The sequence below is a fragment of the Apostichopus japonicus genome, chromosome 16 (assembly GCF_037975245.1).
Source record: "Apostichopus japonicus isolate 1M-3 chromosome 16, ASM3797524v1, whole genome shotgun sequence".
Classification (NCBI taxonomy): domain Eukaryota; kingdom Metazoa; phylum Echinodermata; class Holothuroidea; order Aspidochirotida; family Stichopodidae; genus Apostichopus; species Apostichopus japonicus.
Window position 1 is genome coordinate 31,645,753 of NC_092576.1, and position 20,246 is coordinate 31,665,998.

At 35.3% G+C, this 20,246-nt stretch overlaps 2 protein-coding genes across 2 annotated transcripts in view; one reads left to right on the plus strand and one right to left on the minus strand.

Annotated features, from left to right (window-relative positions):
* Positions 1 to 20,246, plus strand: part of LOC139982518 (uncharacterized) — a 105,644-nt gene that overhangs the window by 70,684 nt on the left and 14,714 nt on the right. Inside the window, exons 25-31 of the mRNA XM_071995411.1 lie at positions 7,211 to 7,287; positions 8,009 to 8,061; positions 10,236 to 10,352; positions 13,973 to 14,178; positions 17,303 to 17,379; positions 18,055 to 18,107; positions 18,454 to 18,570. Of these exons, the coding sequence (XP_071851512.1) occupies positions 7,211 to 7,287; positions 8,009 to 8,061; positions 10,236 to 10,352; positions 13,973 to 14,178; positions 17,303 to 17,379; positions 18,055 to 18,107; positions 18,454 to 18,570 (700 nt within the window). The remainder of the gene's footprint in view (positions 1 to 7,210; positions 7,288 to 8,008; positions 8,062 to 10,235; positions 10,353 to 13,972; positions 14,179 to 17,302; positions 17,380 to 18,054; positions 18,108 to 18,453; positions 18,571 to 20,246) is intronic.
* LOC139982139 (uncharacterized) overlaps positions 1 to 20,246 on the minus strand; it is a 272,671-nt gene that overhangs the window by 45,785 nt on the left and 206,640 nt on the right. The window lies entirely within an intron of this gene.

Consider the following 20,246-nt stretch of genomic DNA (forward strand, 5'->3'; position numbering starts at 1 on the left):
TGGAATACCAGTTATGTCACACCGATTATTCAAAAACATATGGAAGGTGAAAATATCATTATTCAAAAACATATGGAAGTTGAAAATACCAACTGATGTATTAGATTTGTTCTTTTACTATGAAATATTAAAATAATGACACCCTCCATATGTCTTTCACAATGTAATTTCATCAAAGTAGGCTGCCATGGTCGCCGATTTTGCTTTCCTCGTGATTAGTGACTTCATATTTCTTGGCATAGTAAGCATGGTAACAATAACAATTTCACAAATTAACGAATGTGCTGGACAGGGTCGGAAATGGTGCACAGTACCTGTTCGTCATGTTCACAGCAGCCGTAGGAAAAGGATTCTTCTTCTTGTACCTCAAGAAATTTACAAAACAGAGTTCTAAATGAACTGGCTGCAAAAATATCTGGGAGAATTCAGGTGTGTTGGTTAGACATTCTCCTGCGTTCAAAAAAGCTTTTTCCGCGAACAATCCATAGCAGCATACCCTCCCCTTGTCGCTTTCCAATGGCGAACAGACACCAGTCTTCGCAGTGGCTCGCGGAACCGGTATTCGTATCAGCAACGGAATTCGACCCAACTTCACCAACAGTCGCTGACTGATTCTTTGCACAAACTCCTCCTCTCTATGTCTCAGTTCTTCCTCTGAATATTCTGGTTCGAAAAGATACGATTCCAATCCAAATGCTTCCATTTTCTTTTTTGAAGATATTTGCTCGACAGTAAATTGGAGTGCAATGATGGACGTAAGTAACGCTATCGCTAGGACTGAGTATGCGTGTTGAAAGCAATCTAATTTAAACACGTTAAAAATCAATTCCTTGAAAAGATCCCAAAATTTATATTTCTACTGATACTCGTTACAATAACAAATTTCACACACTTTTTAAGCATTTTTACAGATCAATAAAGACAAAAGATATTTTTTGATCGATATTTTATCCATCACTATTGTTGAAAGTGCAATTCTAATTATTTTAGGGATTGGCAACTATATTGTCTTGAAATACGCGAAGCGGCTCGCTTTCGTCACGGTACATCCGGGAACTGGCTCAATTCAAACAAAATGGCGCGACACATGAACTACATTCAAATCGTTTTTTCACCTCAAAGAAGGAATTTTTATGCTTTTCTTTTGCTTTTACTGGAAAGACCATATGTCAAAACGTAAGAATGGATGTAAAAAAATCTAAGGTTTATTTCTCCTTTAAGCCTAGTGCATTTAAAAAAAATATATATATATTAGGCCTTCATTTAAAATAGCCACATTAGCATTGTACTGGTGTTGAGGCAGCTTTTCCGAGCAAGGGCCAGGGTAAGTTTGTGTGATTGCCTTACAGTGTGTTTTAATTAAGTTTAGTTTCCAACTTAACTTAACCAAAAGTTTACATACAATCTTAATGGTGTAGAGTTACAGGAGGTCTCTGTTGAAAGAGACCTAGGTATCTACATTGACTCATCTCTGCAACCTACTAAACATTGTCTTGAAGCTGCTAAAAGAGGTTATAGGGTTTTAGGTATGATCAAGAGGAACTTCAGTTTTCTGAAAGAGGACATCGTACAGTAGTTAGGCTTTATAAGCAGTTGGTTAGGCCTCATCTGGAGTGCAGGCTTGGAACCCATATTTTGCTAAGGATAAGGAAGTACTTGAAAAGTTCCAGAGGAGGGCTACTAGGATTATTCGTTCCTTAAAGAGTGTTCCTTATTATAGGCGGTTACCACTGTTGAATCTCACCACACTGGAGCTTAGGAGGTTAGGGGACTTGATCCAGGTTTTCAAGATTGTGTATGGTTTCGACAATTTATCCTTTGCCGACTTTTTAATGTTTGCTAACAGTAGTTGTACCAGAGGTGATTGCCTTAAACTCCAAAAGTCACATAGTAGGATTAATATTCGTCATAACTTTTTTCTAATAGGGTTGTGAATGAGTGGAATGGTTTGCCTGAGAAAGTTGTACTTGCAAGTAGTGTCAATGGGTTTAAAAATGCTTTGGACAAGCACTTTAAGCATTGTAATCAGGTCTGAGTGTTTGTGTCTTCAGTTTTTTTCTCTCTATAGGGTCCTTGATGGGGACTTAAGTGTCCCTCCTGATCCTTTTTCTACTAGACTTAGCTATATATTAACTGTGACTCCATAATTTAACATAATGTTGATGGGATAATACAACAACTATTCATTTGGAATAGAGTGTATATTGTGCATTTCTAGAATGAAGCATCATTATGAATTAACAGCTTGTTTGGTATATTTCTATAAACCCCCTCCCCCCCTCAAAAAAAAAGAATTAAAAACAAAAATAATAATCTATCACATTTTATTTTTCACTCGGGTATGTATAAAAGAGGAGCCGGCCATAGCATCACAACTTTTATAAGACTATAAAAATTGTATAAGGTTATGTTTTATTTATAAGGATATAAGATGTATAATTATAAGGTTATAAGAAGTATGTTTAGCTTTCTTTTGAACCTGTGATGTTTGACATCAAATATACAAAGAATTAAAAGAAAATACTAAAATGGAGAGAAACTGGGGTGGCTATTAGGGGAGGAGGAGGCTTACCAGTCAAAACGTCCCTTTACCAAAACGTCCCTGTACCAAAACTTTCCCGCTTTTGGTCAAAATGTCCCCGTTGGTCAGAACGTCCCCGTAAGTCAAATAGTCCCTGTCTATCACATTCATTCATTCACAGTTGTGAATATATATTAATTTTAAGTTACAGTATAATTTGAATTCAGAAAAAAAAATAAACGTAGTGTGCTGTAGGAAAATATCACTTTCATCCAATATCACTTTCATTCCAAAAGTAACTAAAAAAAAAAAAAAAATTATTCCCTTCGCTCAATATCGTATATATTAATTCAGAAACCAAAACGTGTTTAAAAAAATCCTATAACCTTACAGCTCTCTTGCATTCCCTTTTCTATTTATATTATCTTACCTCAAAAAATTATACTCAAAAATGTTTCCGCCCTCATAACCGGCACTTCCCACTCCCTAAAAACTGTGTTTTCAACCTGAACTATGCTTATCCTTACTCGTTGATTTGAACTAAAAACATCCACACTTGCATTCCAACTGATTATAAAAGCGGGGACATTTTGACTCACGAGGACGTTTTGACTGCGGGGACGTTTTGGTAAAAAGTGGGGACGTTTTGGTCTTAAAAAAGCGGGGACGTTTTGGTAAAGGGACGTTTTGACTGGATACCAGGAAGAGGCCACCCATCACTTTCAATTAAAAACTTGTAATCTTCTTGTACATTATTTTTTCCAAGTCATAAATCCATGAAATCTTCATGTCAGAAAAATTGAGATGGAAAAACGTGGGTTTTGATACTTGGAAGTGGACACAGTTTTGATGGTAGTCAACACTACAGTCTACAGCAGCATAGGTCGATAGGCCTAGCTTTCTCAAGACGGGCATCTAGAATGTGGTCGAGTTGTTCGTATCTTCTAATTTGGCCGTTGTCATTGACGTCAAACTATATAACCAAAAAGTCCAACAGAGACTGACCCAAGATGAAGGATACCACATAAAAAACAAGTTCTTAAATATTCCATGACATTACTAAAACCTTGCAACGCCGTTCTCTCGACAAACAGGCAATGAGCGCTAAAGGCAACACTCGCAGGATGAAGTGTCACCTGCAGAGACTTTTCGTGGCAAAGTAGCGTAAATGCAAGTTCTGTATTTGTTGTACCATGATTGATATTGATAATTGTAGAGACAGAGCAAAGATATGAAATTAGGAATCGAAATTAGAACTTCCAGTATTGAGATACTGCGTCATTGATGCTCATGTTCGATTTCATTTAGTATTGGTATATCTGGTTTGTGTATCATATCAGTTGTAAGTTTGTACAATTACTGGAATATACTGGAATACACTGGAATAGACAGATGTAGTATTTACCGGTGTTAATAGAGTGTGACTATGATATACGTAACATTTACTTTGATTGGTATGTTTATGGTATCGGAAATGAAACATTTACACAACCGATCCGTTAATTTGTGTAACATAGTTTAATAGCATTTCTATATACGAAACGGAATGTCACGATAGATATGCATTCTAATGACAATGTCATTGGTATTTGATTACATACTTGGTGCTTTTTAAAAAAAAATCTATTTGTGTTGATATACACATATATTTCTTCCAGTCATTAATCGATTTCGTTTACAGGTGTGTATTACAAGAAGCCATTTTGGGCTTATCGCTTGCAGCAAATTGAAGATGAAATGCTCACCAAAAAGCGTCAATAAAAAATAAAAAAAATTATTTTAAAATAAAAACATTTACATAAATACACAATACACAGACTTGTGAGCCACTTCTAAGGGTTAACGTGTCGGAATGGAAAACCAAACGGAATCTTTATCATCTTAAATTTCTATTTAAAAAAAAATGCTGTTACGAAACTGATGGGGAACGAAGTAGACGAGTGGGTTTTGTACCCTATGTGAGATATTATAACATTTACGAACATGTTATATTTTTTTCGAAATATAACAACAACTGTGTCGGCTACTCAGTTGTAATTCATTTGTTTCCAAAAAAATTGAGCTAATCTAGTGCATCAAGTGTTTCTATATATGAATATGAAACATATTTTGAAGATAAGATCAGGATTCCGTCGAAACTTCGTTACTATTACGTAATCACCCGTTGCGTGAGTCATCGTTTTTGGGTGTACCAAGATTGCACAAACGACCTTCAAATAGCTGCAAAGCGCATTGTTGTCAGCAGGAGTGATATGAATTATAAATGTCTGTGGTGTGTATGCGATTATTATAATAGTTTGTGTCAAGGGCGCGAAATTAGAGGATTTAGCAAACAGCAATATTACTTCTGGTGCAGAATAAAGTGTGTCAAAGCGGATAACGATTGGAAATACCATGGTATTTTCGTTGGTTCTCGTGGTTGTTAATTTAAGCGTTGCTCTTTGATGTTTCCGGAACACTAGGGGTTTAATTCATAGTGACCAAACATGTTACTGAATTTTCTTATCACAATGAACTGAGAAGGGTTATAAAACACATTACGTTGGTACTACCGCGGATCACGTCACATGATACGTGTTCTAACTGTATAGTAACAAGTCATCGAATCTGATGCCAATGGAAGCCTCGATATAGTATTCATTATGCAGTTCATGCCTCAAGTTGACGAAATGTATTCCCCTTATACTCGTTATACATCAAAATCTGCAAAAAATGTGTAAAGATAATGCCGTTATTCTCTTTATTCTCATATAAGGTAGATTGGTATCACTTTAATATAGCAAAGGTTGTGTTTGCTGAGCAATGAAAAAGTAAAAGTGTTTTCAGAGGACTAGGGTGAGCCTTAAACCATTCAAATCATAGTGAAAAATGTTGGACTAAAATTATGATACTGCAATGAATTAGATTCTTTCACTGAAAACTTAACAAAATAAATCTAGTAGGGCTTAGCCATTGTGTATTTAAAATAACATGTACCTATATGTAGGCGAAGAACAACGAGTCTCCTAGGTAAATGTTCTTCGTGAATGGAAAGGTTGTGATCCCGATTGTCTTGGCATGGGCATTCAGTTGTCCAACATTTTATTTTCTAAGAAAATATTTCATTTTCTTTCTTAAAGAAGTGTTAAACAAGACATTGAGAAACGTTTATATCCATTTGTGTTGAGAGAAAAATCATATTGTTAGCAATGAGTGTTTTTTTGTGTAAACAAATCCCTAATCACTAAACTTCAGAATGTCCAACGCACCTCTGCTCGCATCATTGTCAAGCGTAAGAAGTATGACTCTATCACATCGGAATTCATTGCTCTACACTGGCTCCCTATACAACAGCGCATTAAATTCAAAGTTCTTCTTCTTGTGTACAAAGCTCACCATAAACAGTCGCCATCCTACATATCTGACTTACTACAGCTGCAAGCACCACGCAGACAGCTTAGATCATATATATCTTCTCCTCACTTTATCGTGCCCAGAACCCGTGCTGTGTCATTTGCAGATCGCTCACTCTCCTGCTATGGACCAAAAGAGTGGAACACTCTTCCAAATCACATCAAGGATGCTCAGACTATTCATATTTTCAAGAAACTGCTCAAATGTGATCTTTTTCAAGAAGTGTATTGTAATTAATTTCATATAACTGTCTTGAGCACCTTTGAACAACTTTTGTTGATTTTGGCGCTATATAAATGTCTTCTGGTTGATTGATTGATTGATTGAGAAGATAACTTACGATAGACTGGTAAATATAAATGAGGAGAAAGACTTCTGTGAAGAGCAGAGAGAAGTATAGCTATTTATAATACGATAACTTTGAAACGAAGTGTACATGACGAGTTTTCACAAATAAAATTGGGGAATTTCATATATATTTAAATAAAATTAGGTGTTAAATATAACTGTACCCCTACCCCCAAATGGAAGCTTATACCAACTCCAAGGCTTCGCTGAGCGTTAATTATTTGGTGCTGGTTCAATCTCCTTCTTGAAAACCGATGGCTACTATGGGGCATCGTTGGTTCGTTTAATATGTGTAATTTAGTAAGGTATGAGTTATTCAATCCATTCTTCCCTTTAGAATCTAGCTCTTTTTTCTTACTTCAGTTTAGGATAAGCATACATGCATACAGATAACTAATTGCACTGTTTAGACCCTGCGTGATGCTATCTTGTATTTTGTAAGGAACCACCTAAGCATGTTTCATTGTATTCTCTTTGACGGTTCGTAATCAATCAACCAATCAATCAATAGTCATAAGCCAAATTGGCCTGTTGACCTCCCCGAAGATTATAAACAATCTTAGGTTTGTAACCTTTTATAATGTTAATCCGGTGCCTGCCATCTTCGAGTAGCTGGGCTTCAGAACGGCCGGACCTTTCAGTTAGATTGTCAATCCATCGTAAATGCCGTCGGCCTGGCTTATGTTTGTAACCGCAGGGTAGCCCACAGAGTACAGCACATGTAAGGCCTCCACAACGTACTGTTCATAATAACCACTGTTAGTAGAGAGATTCTACTGCTCATAATAACCAAGTGTTATTAATTGTAAAACTATTCTTATTTTTAATCCCTTTCAATAGATATGTTCAATTAGTTTAACGAAGATATTTTGTTATAATAGTTTTCCCGCTAGATTACCCTGTCAATTTGTAACATTTTGCTTGTAATTCTTTATTTCTGCTTAAAAGGTTCGATGGCTGTCTGTTGCCTCTTGCCTTCTCTTCAGAGTCAATTCTTGCAGAGCTGCAATCTAGAAACATTAAAGGTATGTCCATGTCTTCAAATTTAGTCAGTGTTTATTAATTATTTAAGTTTATGAGGACTCCTCACATTCGTCCTTGTCACCGAGAAAATCCTGTTTGTTTTAGCTGTTAGTTTATCATATCGTTTTTTATTTAAATTAGAAAATGTCTCACAGTGACTAGGATAATAGTAACGGAAGTTGCTACCCATTCGTAAATGTAAGAATTCTGTGTTCATTGTCTGATTCAAAAGCAACGCCCCTTGTGCACTCTGTATGATCATAACAGTTATGTGATACACCATTGACAGTTACACAAAGCCAGTTTATACGCATTCACACAAGTAAAATCACTGTGACCGATGGGCTAGAACTTCAGTCTGTGACACAAAGGTCCGGTGTCCGATTCCCACCATCGCCTGATGAGTTCCAAGATTACGAAACTGGTCGTTCAGTGGGATTTTTCTGGTGTGTTGATATTTGATATTTATATATTTGGTATGTATCTGTCATACACATGCATCCGGTGTTCCTCTTCATTCATACATGCGTGTGTGTTCGAGGAGGTGTGTGGGTGTGTATATTGTATACATATAAGGAAGAATGAATTTCATGTCAGTTCCACAAACACATGTAATTCCTATTACTTCACTTGTTTTAACATCTTTTTCTGTAAATAAATATTTTCGTACTATATGTGTCATTGTTCAATCTCTTACACGAGTTTACATTTCTATCATCTTAGTGTTCTGGAGTAACTACGGCTACAGTCTGGATCTTCAATCCGGTATTTGGAAGGTATACTTTGTATATATTTTTCTACTAGTGTGGTTTATTGTTGTGTTTATTTGATACGTATGAACCATTTGGAAAAAAAGATTATGGAATATTTGATTTCAACTTGTCAACTCAATTTATCGCTCCCGCTGAAACAATGGTGGAATGTAAAATATTTAATTTGAAATTGGGATATACTGTTGATAATAGTCAGAAATATTTACATTGTTTCATATGCCAAGTGAAATATTGTTATCTGTAAATGTCAGGCAAAACAAGCTCAGAAGATTGTCATTAGCATTAATATTATTACATTTTACAAAGAGTAAGTCAATTACATGTCATCAATCTCCCTTTTTATACTAATGCTCGTGTTAAAACATGCAATGATGTATCATTTACAAGAGCCCCGGGTTTTCTAAGTCAACCTTTGATATAGCCAACTCTCACTATAAGCAAATTTTATCGTACAAAAAGGAGCAAAAAAAGATTCCATATACATAGTAATTTGACCAAATATTCAAACACGGATTGGAATATAGCCGAGTGTTGAATATTGGTATAACAACAAAACCATTTTCATATATACACGATGTAAATATGTGCAATACATGACGGGTATACTTTGCTCAGGTTCCGACGGAAATTATCTTCTGGGGACATGAATTGGTGATGGTACATAATCAATACATAGTGATATTTGAGAAACACATCAAGTCATTTATACAAGCATTCCATTCAACAACATTCTTGCTACAATATATATGGTTTACAAGCGAAAGTGTTCCCTGCATGTACGTACACTGCTAGTAAGCATCCATGTTCATATCTTAAACACCGTGCAAAGACGGTTTTCAGAGACCGTGCAAAGACGGTTGAAGATAACGTTGACCAGTATTTCCTTTATTTTGAAATGATTATAGAAATACATTATTTAAAAATTATTTTAGAAAAATTACAGGCGAGCAAAAGCAATGATAACTTTTCTTCATGCCACAATTTCTTGTTAGAATACTATTCATACCTGATTGAAAATTCATTTTATGAAAAAACCTGGAAAGGCGTCTTAGTTTGATAAATTGTACTTTTATTTACGTTATACCGGCAGAGTAGTATAATTTGACGACCAAACAAATTAAGCGGCTTAAACTGAAAAAAAAGGCGCTCGTTGAAATAAATTTACAGAACAAAATATGAATAACAACCAACCCTGTCTCATCAATATAGCGGTTTTATAACAGCTTTGGTGTTAACAGGTGTGATATGATACCGACATTGACTAATTTGGAATCTGAATAGCTCGCTTAAATAAACTAAGCCCAGTGTAGATACTATATTTAATGACCAACAAATTTGGGAATGTTGACATTCTTAAACTTGTCATAGTATAACACACATTAATCCATTACCGTATACACAGGAAATAACATCACAATGAACTGTCATTACGTGTACCACATATTGCAGAAATAACAGGAATTACAGGGAACACAGTCATGTACACGTCAATAGGGACACGTTATTCAGCTGTGGGCTGACATGTATAGTCTCCTTCACTGATAACACAAAATAAATGGACGGATTCATTAATTAAGTTTGTCATGACCTCATCCGCTCTAAAATTTTGTAAATTATAAAGATAGACCAAAAATGTCGGCAAAATACCCTGATTTTAAATACAACATTACCAATTGAAAGAAGTCAGGTGATAGAAATGACTGTAACAACAGTGTTGTGGCATGGTATGTATTGAGTTTTAAATTCCTTAGAGTGCCGCCTGACATTGTAAGCAATACTTTTATTTAAAGTAAAACATAATATTTCTGCTCAAGTATAATTTAAAGGCAATGAACATTGTGATATCTTTGTGTGTACATATTACACAGCGGTACTACTACGTCACAAAATAATCACAATCGTCTCCGAGACTCAGTTTAATTAAACTTTTGTGTTTACCATAATTTAAGAAAACTATCATAAATATCTCAAAATAATGGGTCCTAAATAATTTCATTAATCGATTGAATATTTTCTCTCTGATATCCTTCACTCGAGAAATGTTTGCTAAGAGAATCTGTGGGGAGATATTAGATGCTGTCTTATACATTCAAACTAAGGATCTAAGCCTACTAAAACCAAACTAATACATAGTGTTGTAATTCAGTTCTACTGACATTTTTGTATTATATTACCAGATTAATGAAGATGTAGTCAGGAAACTATGTACAAAAGATATATATATTCGAGGCTATCACAGTGAGTTGCAACAGAGACGTACTATGCAGCTCCTGGAGAACGCATCTAACTATGGCGTAAGTCGGTAACCGTAACACGCGGTTGTATTACATGTCAATTATGTGTTATTAGTAGAATAACAGGAAGACATTATGTAGCATGTGCTTACATCGTTATGTACATGCAAGTCAATTTCTTTAAAAAAGAACAGGTTGGTTCGGATGTAAAATTATCATAGCACAGTAAATTAACATTAACTATTTGTCGTTGTATAATAGTTCAATGCAGTTGAATATGTTGAACGTAGTTGAACGGTGAATATTATTTGATATCTAATACTTGACCTTTCTCTAAATGTCAAATTACACGTCATTACTGCTTTTTGTTTGTTTGTTTCAATCGACATACCTTTGGACACTGTTCATTTGCATGTCACAGTGAAGGAGTTACATAAATGTGTTGGGTTATGTGATTTCGTTTGAAAATTATGCACAGATTATGTCTAATTAACCATGTAGGTTGCTAGACATATTGACATATTAGAATTACAAAGACCTGTAATCGTGGTCTGAATGTACTTGTTTAAAACATAGAGCCGTTATTCACAAACTGTTGTTATATTACGTCTTAGCTCAGGTGTCCCGACTGCAGGTAATCTACCGTTAAAATACTCTTTTTTAAGTTCACTAATTGACTACGCACTATAATTTACTAAAAATGACTAGAATACAGAGCATGTATACTTGCAATATGTTTCCTTGCATACAAGTGCTAAATTGGCATATACATTTGTATATATCAACATAATTACACATATCATCACTTCTTACTGTAGTCCTAATAGCACATGCTACCGATTTATAGCATGGTTCAGTTTTTGCTGTGGTAAAAACTTAAAGATTTACAGTATGTGTTTGTGTGTATTGAGTGCCCTGGGTGTCAACCCTTGCACTACCAGCATATAACAGTGTAATCACCCAATGGGAAATATCTTCCTAAATGTTTTGGTATGCAGAGCTATGAAGCAAGTTATTGCTTTTATTGGATTTTTTGTGCAAATTGCTTTTGTTGCTAGTGTTATTGCTATTGTTTTGTTGTTGTTATCTCAATACATTACATGTATAGAGATATTGTAACAGTAAGTGGGACTCTCTCTTCTCTTAAAAAATTTTCAGCGTCTTCATACAAAGTCTTTTTCTCTGGAATTTCCAGAGCAAGAATATATCATATAGACCAACAAAAGTTACTATTTTTGTTTATTCCAGAATTGTATCTCATTCTATGTCTTTTTCACCGATTTATGTCCAAATCGGGCTGAAACACAGTTGTCGCAGACCTTTTTTGCACACGCTCCAAAACTTGTTTGTAGGGAGCTTTTGCCCATGTTTCCCTGCTCATTTGTGAATGATTATTCGATGTCTATGGTTTATTATGGGCACGTGACATATTACTGCGGTTTTATGTATTATGAAAGAGAATAGAATAGAATTGTCTTTCAACAGTGGTATCGTCTAAGATAGGGTCCTATGTATTATATATTTTATTAACATTTTAAACTTCCATTTGTTGTTTACAGGTAGGTATGAATAATTTTATGGCTTTTATTTGCGTTATTTGATGTTTAAATGATTTTTCTTTCTTAAAACAACACTGAGCTGCCGCCCCTACTTTTAGTAAAAAGGTCTCTTTGATGATTAAGCCCCGCCTCCAAGTCTGGTTTGTAGCAGATTGGCTATGACTCATGACAGCTACATGTTAGATATACGAAAATGGCTACCCTCGCGACCAATTTTCTGTACTGTAGTTAGGTATGCGAGGTGTAGTGTATTGCATGCTAAATTACATATACACATTGTGTACTGCAGTGCATTTAATTTATATTAGGCCTTCGTTTTAGTAATATCCATTTAAGGATTGTACTGGTGTTCAGGTAGTTTTTCAGAGCAAGGGCCATGATAAGTTTGTTTGATTGCCCTTCATGTATTTTTGTATAATTGCGTATACACATTGTTGTACTGCTGAAGGCTACTTCGGCCTAGGCCTAGTGCATTTAAAAAATATATATAGGCCTATAAGGCTTTCAGTGATAGCCACATTAGCATTGTACTGGTGTTCAGACAGCTTTTCCTAGAAAGGACCAGGGTAAGTTTGTTTGATGGGTACGTATGAAAGAGGAGCCGGCGATAGCATCACAACTTTTATAAGACTATAAAAATTGTATAAGGTTATGTTTTATTTATAAGGATATAAGATGTATAAGGTTATAAGAAGTATGTTTAGCTTTCTTTTGAACCTGTGATGTTTGACATCAAATGTACAAAGAATTAAAATAAAATACTAAAATGGAGAGGAACTGGGGTGGCTATTAGGGGAGGAGGAGGCCACCCATCACTTTCAAATAAAAACTTCTTCTTTTACATTATTTTTTCCAAGTCATAAATCCATGAAATCTCCATGTCAGAAAAATTGAGATGGAAAAACGTGGGTTGTTTTGATACTTGGAAGTAGACACAGTTTTGATGGTAGTCACCACTACAGTCTACAGTAACATACAGTAGGTCGATAGGCCTAGCTTTCTCAAGGCGGGCATCTAGAATATGGTCGAGTTGTTCGCCTCTTCTAATTTGGCCGTTGTCATTGACGTCAAACTATATGACCAAAAAGTCCAACAGAGACTGACCCAAGATGAAGGATACCACATAAAAAACAAGTTCTTGAATATTCTATGACATTGCTAAACCTTGCAACGTCGTTCTTTCGACAAACAGGCAATGAGCACTAAAGGCAACACTAGCAGGATAAAGTGTAATCTGCAGAGACTATTCGTGGCAAAGTAGCATAAATGCAAGTTATATATTTGTTGTACCATGATTGATATTGATAATTGTAGAGACAGAGCAAAGATTTGAAATTACGAATCGAAATTAAAACTTCCAGTATTGAGATACTGCGGCATTGATGCTCTTGTTATTGTTTTGTTATTGTTGTTATTGTTGCTATTGTTGTTGCTTTTGTTGTTTTGGTGTTATTGCTTTTGTTGGATTTTTTTGCAAAGAACACTTGCTCAGCTAGTCATTGGAGCCAGTCTCAGAAAACAAAATGGCCATGAAGAGATACATCTACTTATGTGTTTGTACATCTATATATACATGACATGTATCCTAAACTTGTACTCAAGGAAAATGTATACTTATATAACTAAATTATTCCATCTTATTTAAAATAGCGTTTACAATTTTATCGTGTCAGTTTCGAACCGGCCGGTCTAAAGCTTCGAATATATTACGGAAATTGGCGCCACTGGCTTATGGGCGCATTTGTTCTGAGCTGAAAAACTGAGGCAGTAACGGGGCCCATCAGCCGTTTTGGGGATATAACTTTATTAGTTGGATATAATAGGAAAATCACGTTTTTGATACAAATTGTATATTATTATGTGTTATTGTGATATGCCAGCTTGCGAGCTAGACTATAACGTTTACAAAATGTCTTACATTCTCCCAAATTCTGGTATCTTCTCAAAATGGCTCAGTTTAAAAACAGTCGTTCCATCGTAATGATGTGATGAGGGCTCGTATCAGTACTGAAAGAGATCAGCATACCTTAAGAGTCGGTATCGATCAGTGAATAGTATTTACGGAACTCATAATCAAAGTATGATTAAAACTATCATATATAATGGTTTTCCTTCCTTCAGATTCCCATCTCCTGTCTGTATCTGAAACAGTCCTTCAGTAAGATTGATGATGGTGACGTCATCCTACATTCAGGGCTACGTCTGTCATGTCCTGCATCAGTTAAAAAGGTAGTACTAGATACAGAGAGAGGAAGAGAAATGACAGAGACAGAGGTTGTTGACATATTGATGTTTGTACAACAGTCACATATGTTGAGGAAGCTAGAGTAAGTATTACAATGAGTAACGTATTGACACGTATCTGTACAACACATTAGAGAGTATAATATCCTTACAATCACACGGATAACTTCACAATTAATAGACAGCAACACAAATTATCTACAAGTGTATTCCGGTTATTATTCGATTTCATTTAGTATTGGTATATGGGCTAATGTATCATATCAGTTGTACGTTTATAATTATTGGAATATACAGATGTAATATTGACTGGTGTTAATAGAGTGTGACTATGATACACGTAACATATACTTTGGTTGATATGTTTATGGTATCTTAAAATCAAACATTTACAAACTCGATTGGTTAATGGAGGGAAGAAAGTATGTGTGTAACAGAGTTTAATAGCCTTTCTATATACAAAACTGAATATCACGATAGATATGCATTGTAATGACGGTGCCATTGGTATTTGATTACATACTTGGTGCTTTTTAAAAAAATTCTATTTGTGTTGATATACACATATTTTTCTTCCAGTCATTAACCGATTTCGTTAACAGGTGTGTATCACAAAAAAAAAATACATATAAGCCACTTCGGGTCTGTCGCTTGCAGCAAATTGAAGATCAACAGCTTACCCAAAAGCCTTGACCTACATTGCTATGTCACGTAGGCTCTAAATGTTAGGCAATGAAGTGCCCAATAATTTTCCACAGTGTGAGAAATTCTTAAAATAAATACATTTACAAAAATACATATAATTGTGAGCCACTTCTAAGGGTATACGTGTCGGAATGGAAAACGTTTTAGGATTATTTCGAGAAATAACAACGACTGTTTCGGCTAAGCAGTTGTCATTCATTTCCCCACAAAATGTCGAGCTAATCTAGTGCATGAAGTGTTTCTATATGTGAATATGAAAGATATTTCGACGATAGGTTCAGGTTTCCATCGAAACTTCGTTACTATACGTAATCGTCGGTTGCGTGAGTCATCGGTTTTGGGCGTACTAAATTGCTTGAACGACCTTCAAATAGCTGCAAAGCGTATTGTTGTCAGCAAGTGCGATATGATTATATGTATGTGTGTGGTGTGTATGAGATTATTAAAGTAGTTTGTGTCAAGGTCGCGGAAGTTAGATTTTATCAAACAGCAAAATTACCCCTGATGCCGAATAAAGTGTGTTAAAGGGGATAACGATTGGAAATACCATGATTTCTTCGTTGGTTCTCATGGTTGTTAATTAAAGCGTTACTGCTCTTTGACATTTCCGGAACGCTAGAAGTTTAATATATTATGACCAAACATGTTACTTAATTTCCTTTCCCAAATAATTTCATTTTAAAAATGTAAATGTTAAGAATATCAGAAATGTAAAATCTATACAATAACATAAGAATGTCAAATATGTTTCTATTAAAACGATTATGGCTATATTTATATACAAGCAGCTTTTAGCAATGTTCGGTAGCCTCGACAGAACATTGCGAGGGATTATTGTCATGGCCAGATCCACAACTATGGCGTAAGTAACTTCGCGGAGAGCAGAATTAAACTTTGCCGCAGAATAAGTAGGTGGGTGGGTGGGATTCTTAAGACGACTGAATAAACCATTATGCTAATCACATCGATATGCAATCCATAATGCCCTGACTAGCTGGGGCCAAATCGGATCATACCATTTTCAAACACAAATGATGCCAATCCCAAAACATAATTACCATCCTCATCTAAATCTCAATTTTAAATTAAATATTGCATATAAAGATATTTATATTGCTTACGAAACGCGTATATCACAATGAACTGAAACGGTATAGTAACAAGTCATCGAATCCGATGCCAATGGAAGCCCGATATAATATTCATTCTGTTGTTAATGCCCCCTGTTGACGAAATGTATTTCCCTAATACCTGTTATACAAACAAAATGTCTGCAACGGACTGTGTAAAGATGATGTTGTGATTCCTTATATTCTCCTATAAGGTAGATTGGCATTGCTATAATATAGCAAAGGTTTGTGTTTGCCAAGCAATGAAAAAGTAAAAGTGTTTCCAGAGGACTAGGGCGAGCCTTAAACCATTTAAATCATAGAAAAATACTTTTGGTCTAAGTTTATGAAACTGCAATGAATTAGATTCTTTCGCTGAAAACCTAACGAGATAAATCGAGTATGGCTAAGCTATTTTTTATTTGAAATACCATGTACATATATATTTGTAGGCAAAAAAACAACAAGTCTCCTTGGTAAATGTTCCTCATGAATGGAAAGGTTGTGATTCCGAATGTCTTGGCACGGACAATCAGCTATCCAACATTTTATTTTCTAACGAAATATTTCATCTTCTTTGTTAAAGAAGTATGTGAAACAAGAACGTTGGGAAACGTATATGTCCATTCGTGTTGATTTAAAAGAAGAAAAAATCACATTGTTTACAGTGAGAAGAAAACTTACAATAGACTTACAAAAACTTACAAAAAACTTACAATACAACCTACAATAGACTGGTAAACATAAATGAGAAGAAAGACAGTACTACTGTAAAGACCAGAAAGAAGTAAAGCGATTTATCACACGATACTTTAAAATGCAGTGTACATGACAAGTTACACAAAATAAATTGGAAGATTTCATATAAATTTAAAGAAATTTAGGTGTTAAATATAACTTTACCCCTCCCCCCCCCAATAAAAAAGGAAGCTTATACCAACTCCAATGCTTCCCTGTAGGTTAATTATTTGGTGCTGGTTCAATCTCTTGAAATATGATGGCTACTGTTGGACATTGTTTTTCTTAATATGTGTAATTTAGTAAGGTATGAGATATTCGATCCATTCTTCCATTAAAAACCTTCTATAGCTCATTCATCTACTTCAGTCTAGGATAAGCAGACATGTAAACTGATAACAAATTGCACTGGTAAGCCCCTGCATAATGCTATCTTGTATTTTTGTAAGGAACCACCTAAGCATATTTAATTGTATTCCCTTGACGGTTCATAACAACCAAGCGATATTTATTGTAAAACTATTCTTATTTTTAATCCTTTTCAATAGATATGTTTAATAAGTTTAACAAAGATATGTTGTTATGATAGTTTCCTGCTAGATTACAGTGTTAATTTGTAACATTTCTCTCGTTATTATTTGTTTCTATTAAAAAGGTTCGATGGCTGTCTGTTGCCTCTGACCTTCTCCTCGGAGTCAATTTCTGCAGAGCTGCAATCTAGAAATATTAAAGGTATGTCTATATCTTCAAATTTAGTCAGTGAATATTTAGTATTTAAGTTTATCAGGACTTCTCATATTCGTCCTTGTCACCGAGAAAATACTGTTTTTTTAGCCATTAGTTTATAATATCCCTTTTCTTTAAACAAGAAAATATCTCACAGTGACTAGGATAATAGTAACGGAAGTTGCTACACATTCGTAATTGTAAGAATTCTGTGTTTATTGTCTAATTTAAAGGCAAACATATCACTTGTGTGATACACCATTGTCAGTTATACAAAGCCAGATTATACGTATTCACACTAGTAAAATCACTGTGACTGATGGGTACGAACTTCAGTCTGTGACACAAAGGTCCGGTGTCCGATTCCTATCATCGCCTGATGAGTCTCAAAAGTATGAAACCGGTCGTGAAGTGGAATTTGTATGGTGTGTTGATATTTATATATTTGGTATGTATATGTCATATACCTGCATCCGGTGTTCCTCTTCCTATATACATGCGTGTGTGTGCGTGGGGTGTGTTGGTGTGTATATACATACAAAGACAAATGAATTTTATGCCAGTTCCACAAACACATCTAATCCGTTCAAACTTTAACATCGTTTTCTGTAGATGAATATTTTCGTATTACATATGTCATTGTTTAATCTCTAACACAAGTTTTTATATCTGTCATCTTAGTGTCCTGGAGTAACTACGGCTGCAGTCTTGATCTTCAATCCGGTATTTGGAAGGTATACTTTGTATTTATTTTTCTGATATTGCGGTTTATTGTTGTGCTTACTTTGATTTGTATGAATCATTTGGAAAAAGATTATGAAATATGATTTACCATATTTTAAGTAAACTATGATAAATATCTAAACATAATGGGTCCTAAATGAAGGTTACATTAAACGATTGAATATCTTCTCTCTGATATCCAATACTCCACAAATTTTCGCTAAGAGAATCTGTTCGGAGATATTAGATGCTGTCTGATACATTTAAACTAAGGATCTAAGCCTACTAAAACCAAAATAATACATAGTGTAATTGTAATTCAGTTCTACTGACATTATTTTTGTATTATATTACCAGGTTAATGAAGATGTAGTCAGGAAACGATGTACAAAAGATATATATATTCAACGTCATGACAGTCAGTTACTACAGAGATGTACTATGCAGCTTCTGGAGAACGCATCTAACTATGACGTAAGTCGGTAACCGTAACACGCGGTTGTACTACATATCAATTATGTGTTAATAGTAGAATAACAGGAAGATGTAGCATGTGCTGTCATTGTTATGTACATGCAAGTCAATTTCTGTAAAAAAGAACAGGTTGGTTTTGATGTAAAAGTACCATAGTACCGTAAATTAACATTAACTATTTGTCGGAGGTAGTTCCATGCAGTTGAATATGTTGAACGGTGAATATTATAATTTGATATCCAATACTGAACCTTACTCTAAATGTAAAATTACACGTCATTACTGCTTTTTGTTTGTTTCTGACAATCGACATACCTTTGGACACTATTCGATTTTTATGTCACAGTGAAGGTGTTACATAAATGTGTTGGGTTATGTGATTTCGTTAGAAAATTATGCACAGTATATTGCAGTACTATGCACAGTATCAGGGTTGTCACCAGTCCATTTTTAGAGCCAGGTAATTTGTGACAGTGATCCGCATCCTGGGGGAGGGGTATAAAGGGAGGGGGTGTCCCCCTCCCCTTTTGAAACATTTTCAAATCCTGATGGTGCCTACATGCAAAATGTTGGCATTTAGAAAGGGTTTTGATCCTCAAAATTCTCCTGAGATACCTTTGTTTTTTCATGTGGATCACTGAATTTTCCTGGGACCTTTTTTGGTATTTTTTGTATTTAGAGCCCCTCATCACTCACCCCAGTGTTATTGTTCCAAATGCACATTGTTCTCATTTAGTATGCATGACCATTAAATCCCCCCAAAAAGGAATTCACATTTTACCTGTACGGCAGTGTACGCGGGAAATCATTGGTACAGCAGGCTGTCGTCTGATGATTTGCATGCTACAGTACTGTACAACATTCTTACAATGTGCGTGAAACACTTGTTCTTAGTTAAACTTGGCAAATCGCCAAGAAACGATTGGCAGTGGAACGTCACTACATGCATAGCTAAACAGCGAACAGTATCCAATGCACCGAGTCTTGTCTCGACATGCATGTTTTTCGAACAGTACTCAGTGCAACGCTTCCTAGCCTAATGTGCCTTAAGTCCACACAAAACGCGAGGCCTAATGTTACTTCTAAAAATGATATGTAACCCCGAAAGGATAAGGCACCAAGTTTCCTTCTTGCTTTTTATTACTTCTGGTAACCAGAACATATCGGGGAATAAAATAAACATGTATAAAAAGGTTTTGCCCTTCAACACGACACTATTCTCGTTTAAAACTTTCTTTCAGTCAAAGTTCGTAAACTTCGTACTCGTAGGCCTACTCTGGAAGTTTACAATAAACAATTGTGATGCATATAACGTGTGTTGGTTACAAGCGATCGGTTTACGCTACCTCCACGCTATGAATAGCGTTGTATCGATTGGTTCACTCCCATTGTGTCGGTGGTGAATAGCGAGCGAGGGGAATTTGCGTTCCTTTATTTGGGGTGCGGGGAAAGTAGCGTTCCTTTATTTGGAGCGGGGTTAATTACAGATAAGCTGCGTTTTGCACTGAATCGCGCTAATCTGGCGTGGTGACAACCCTGCACAGTATATTAAAGTATTTAAAATACTGTAAATGATATTATTCCTGCAAATGACCCCACAGTTTACCGCACACTGTGACAAACATTACATGGTATACCAGTTGTTTATATAAAGGATGAACGAACTAATAATAACA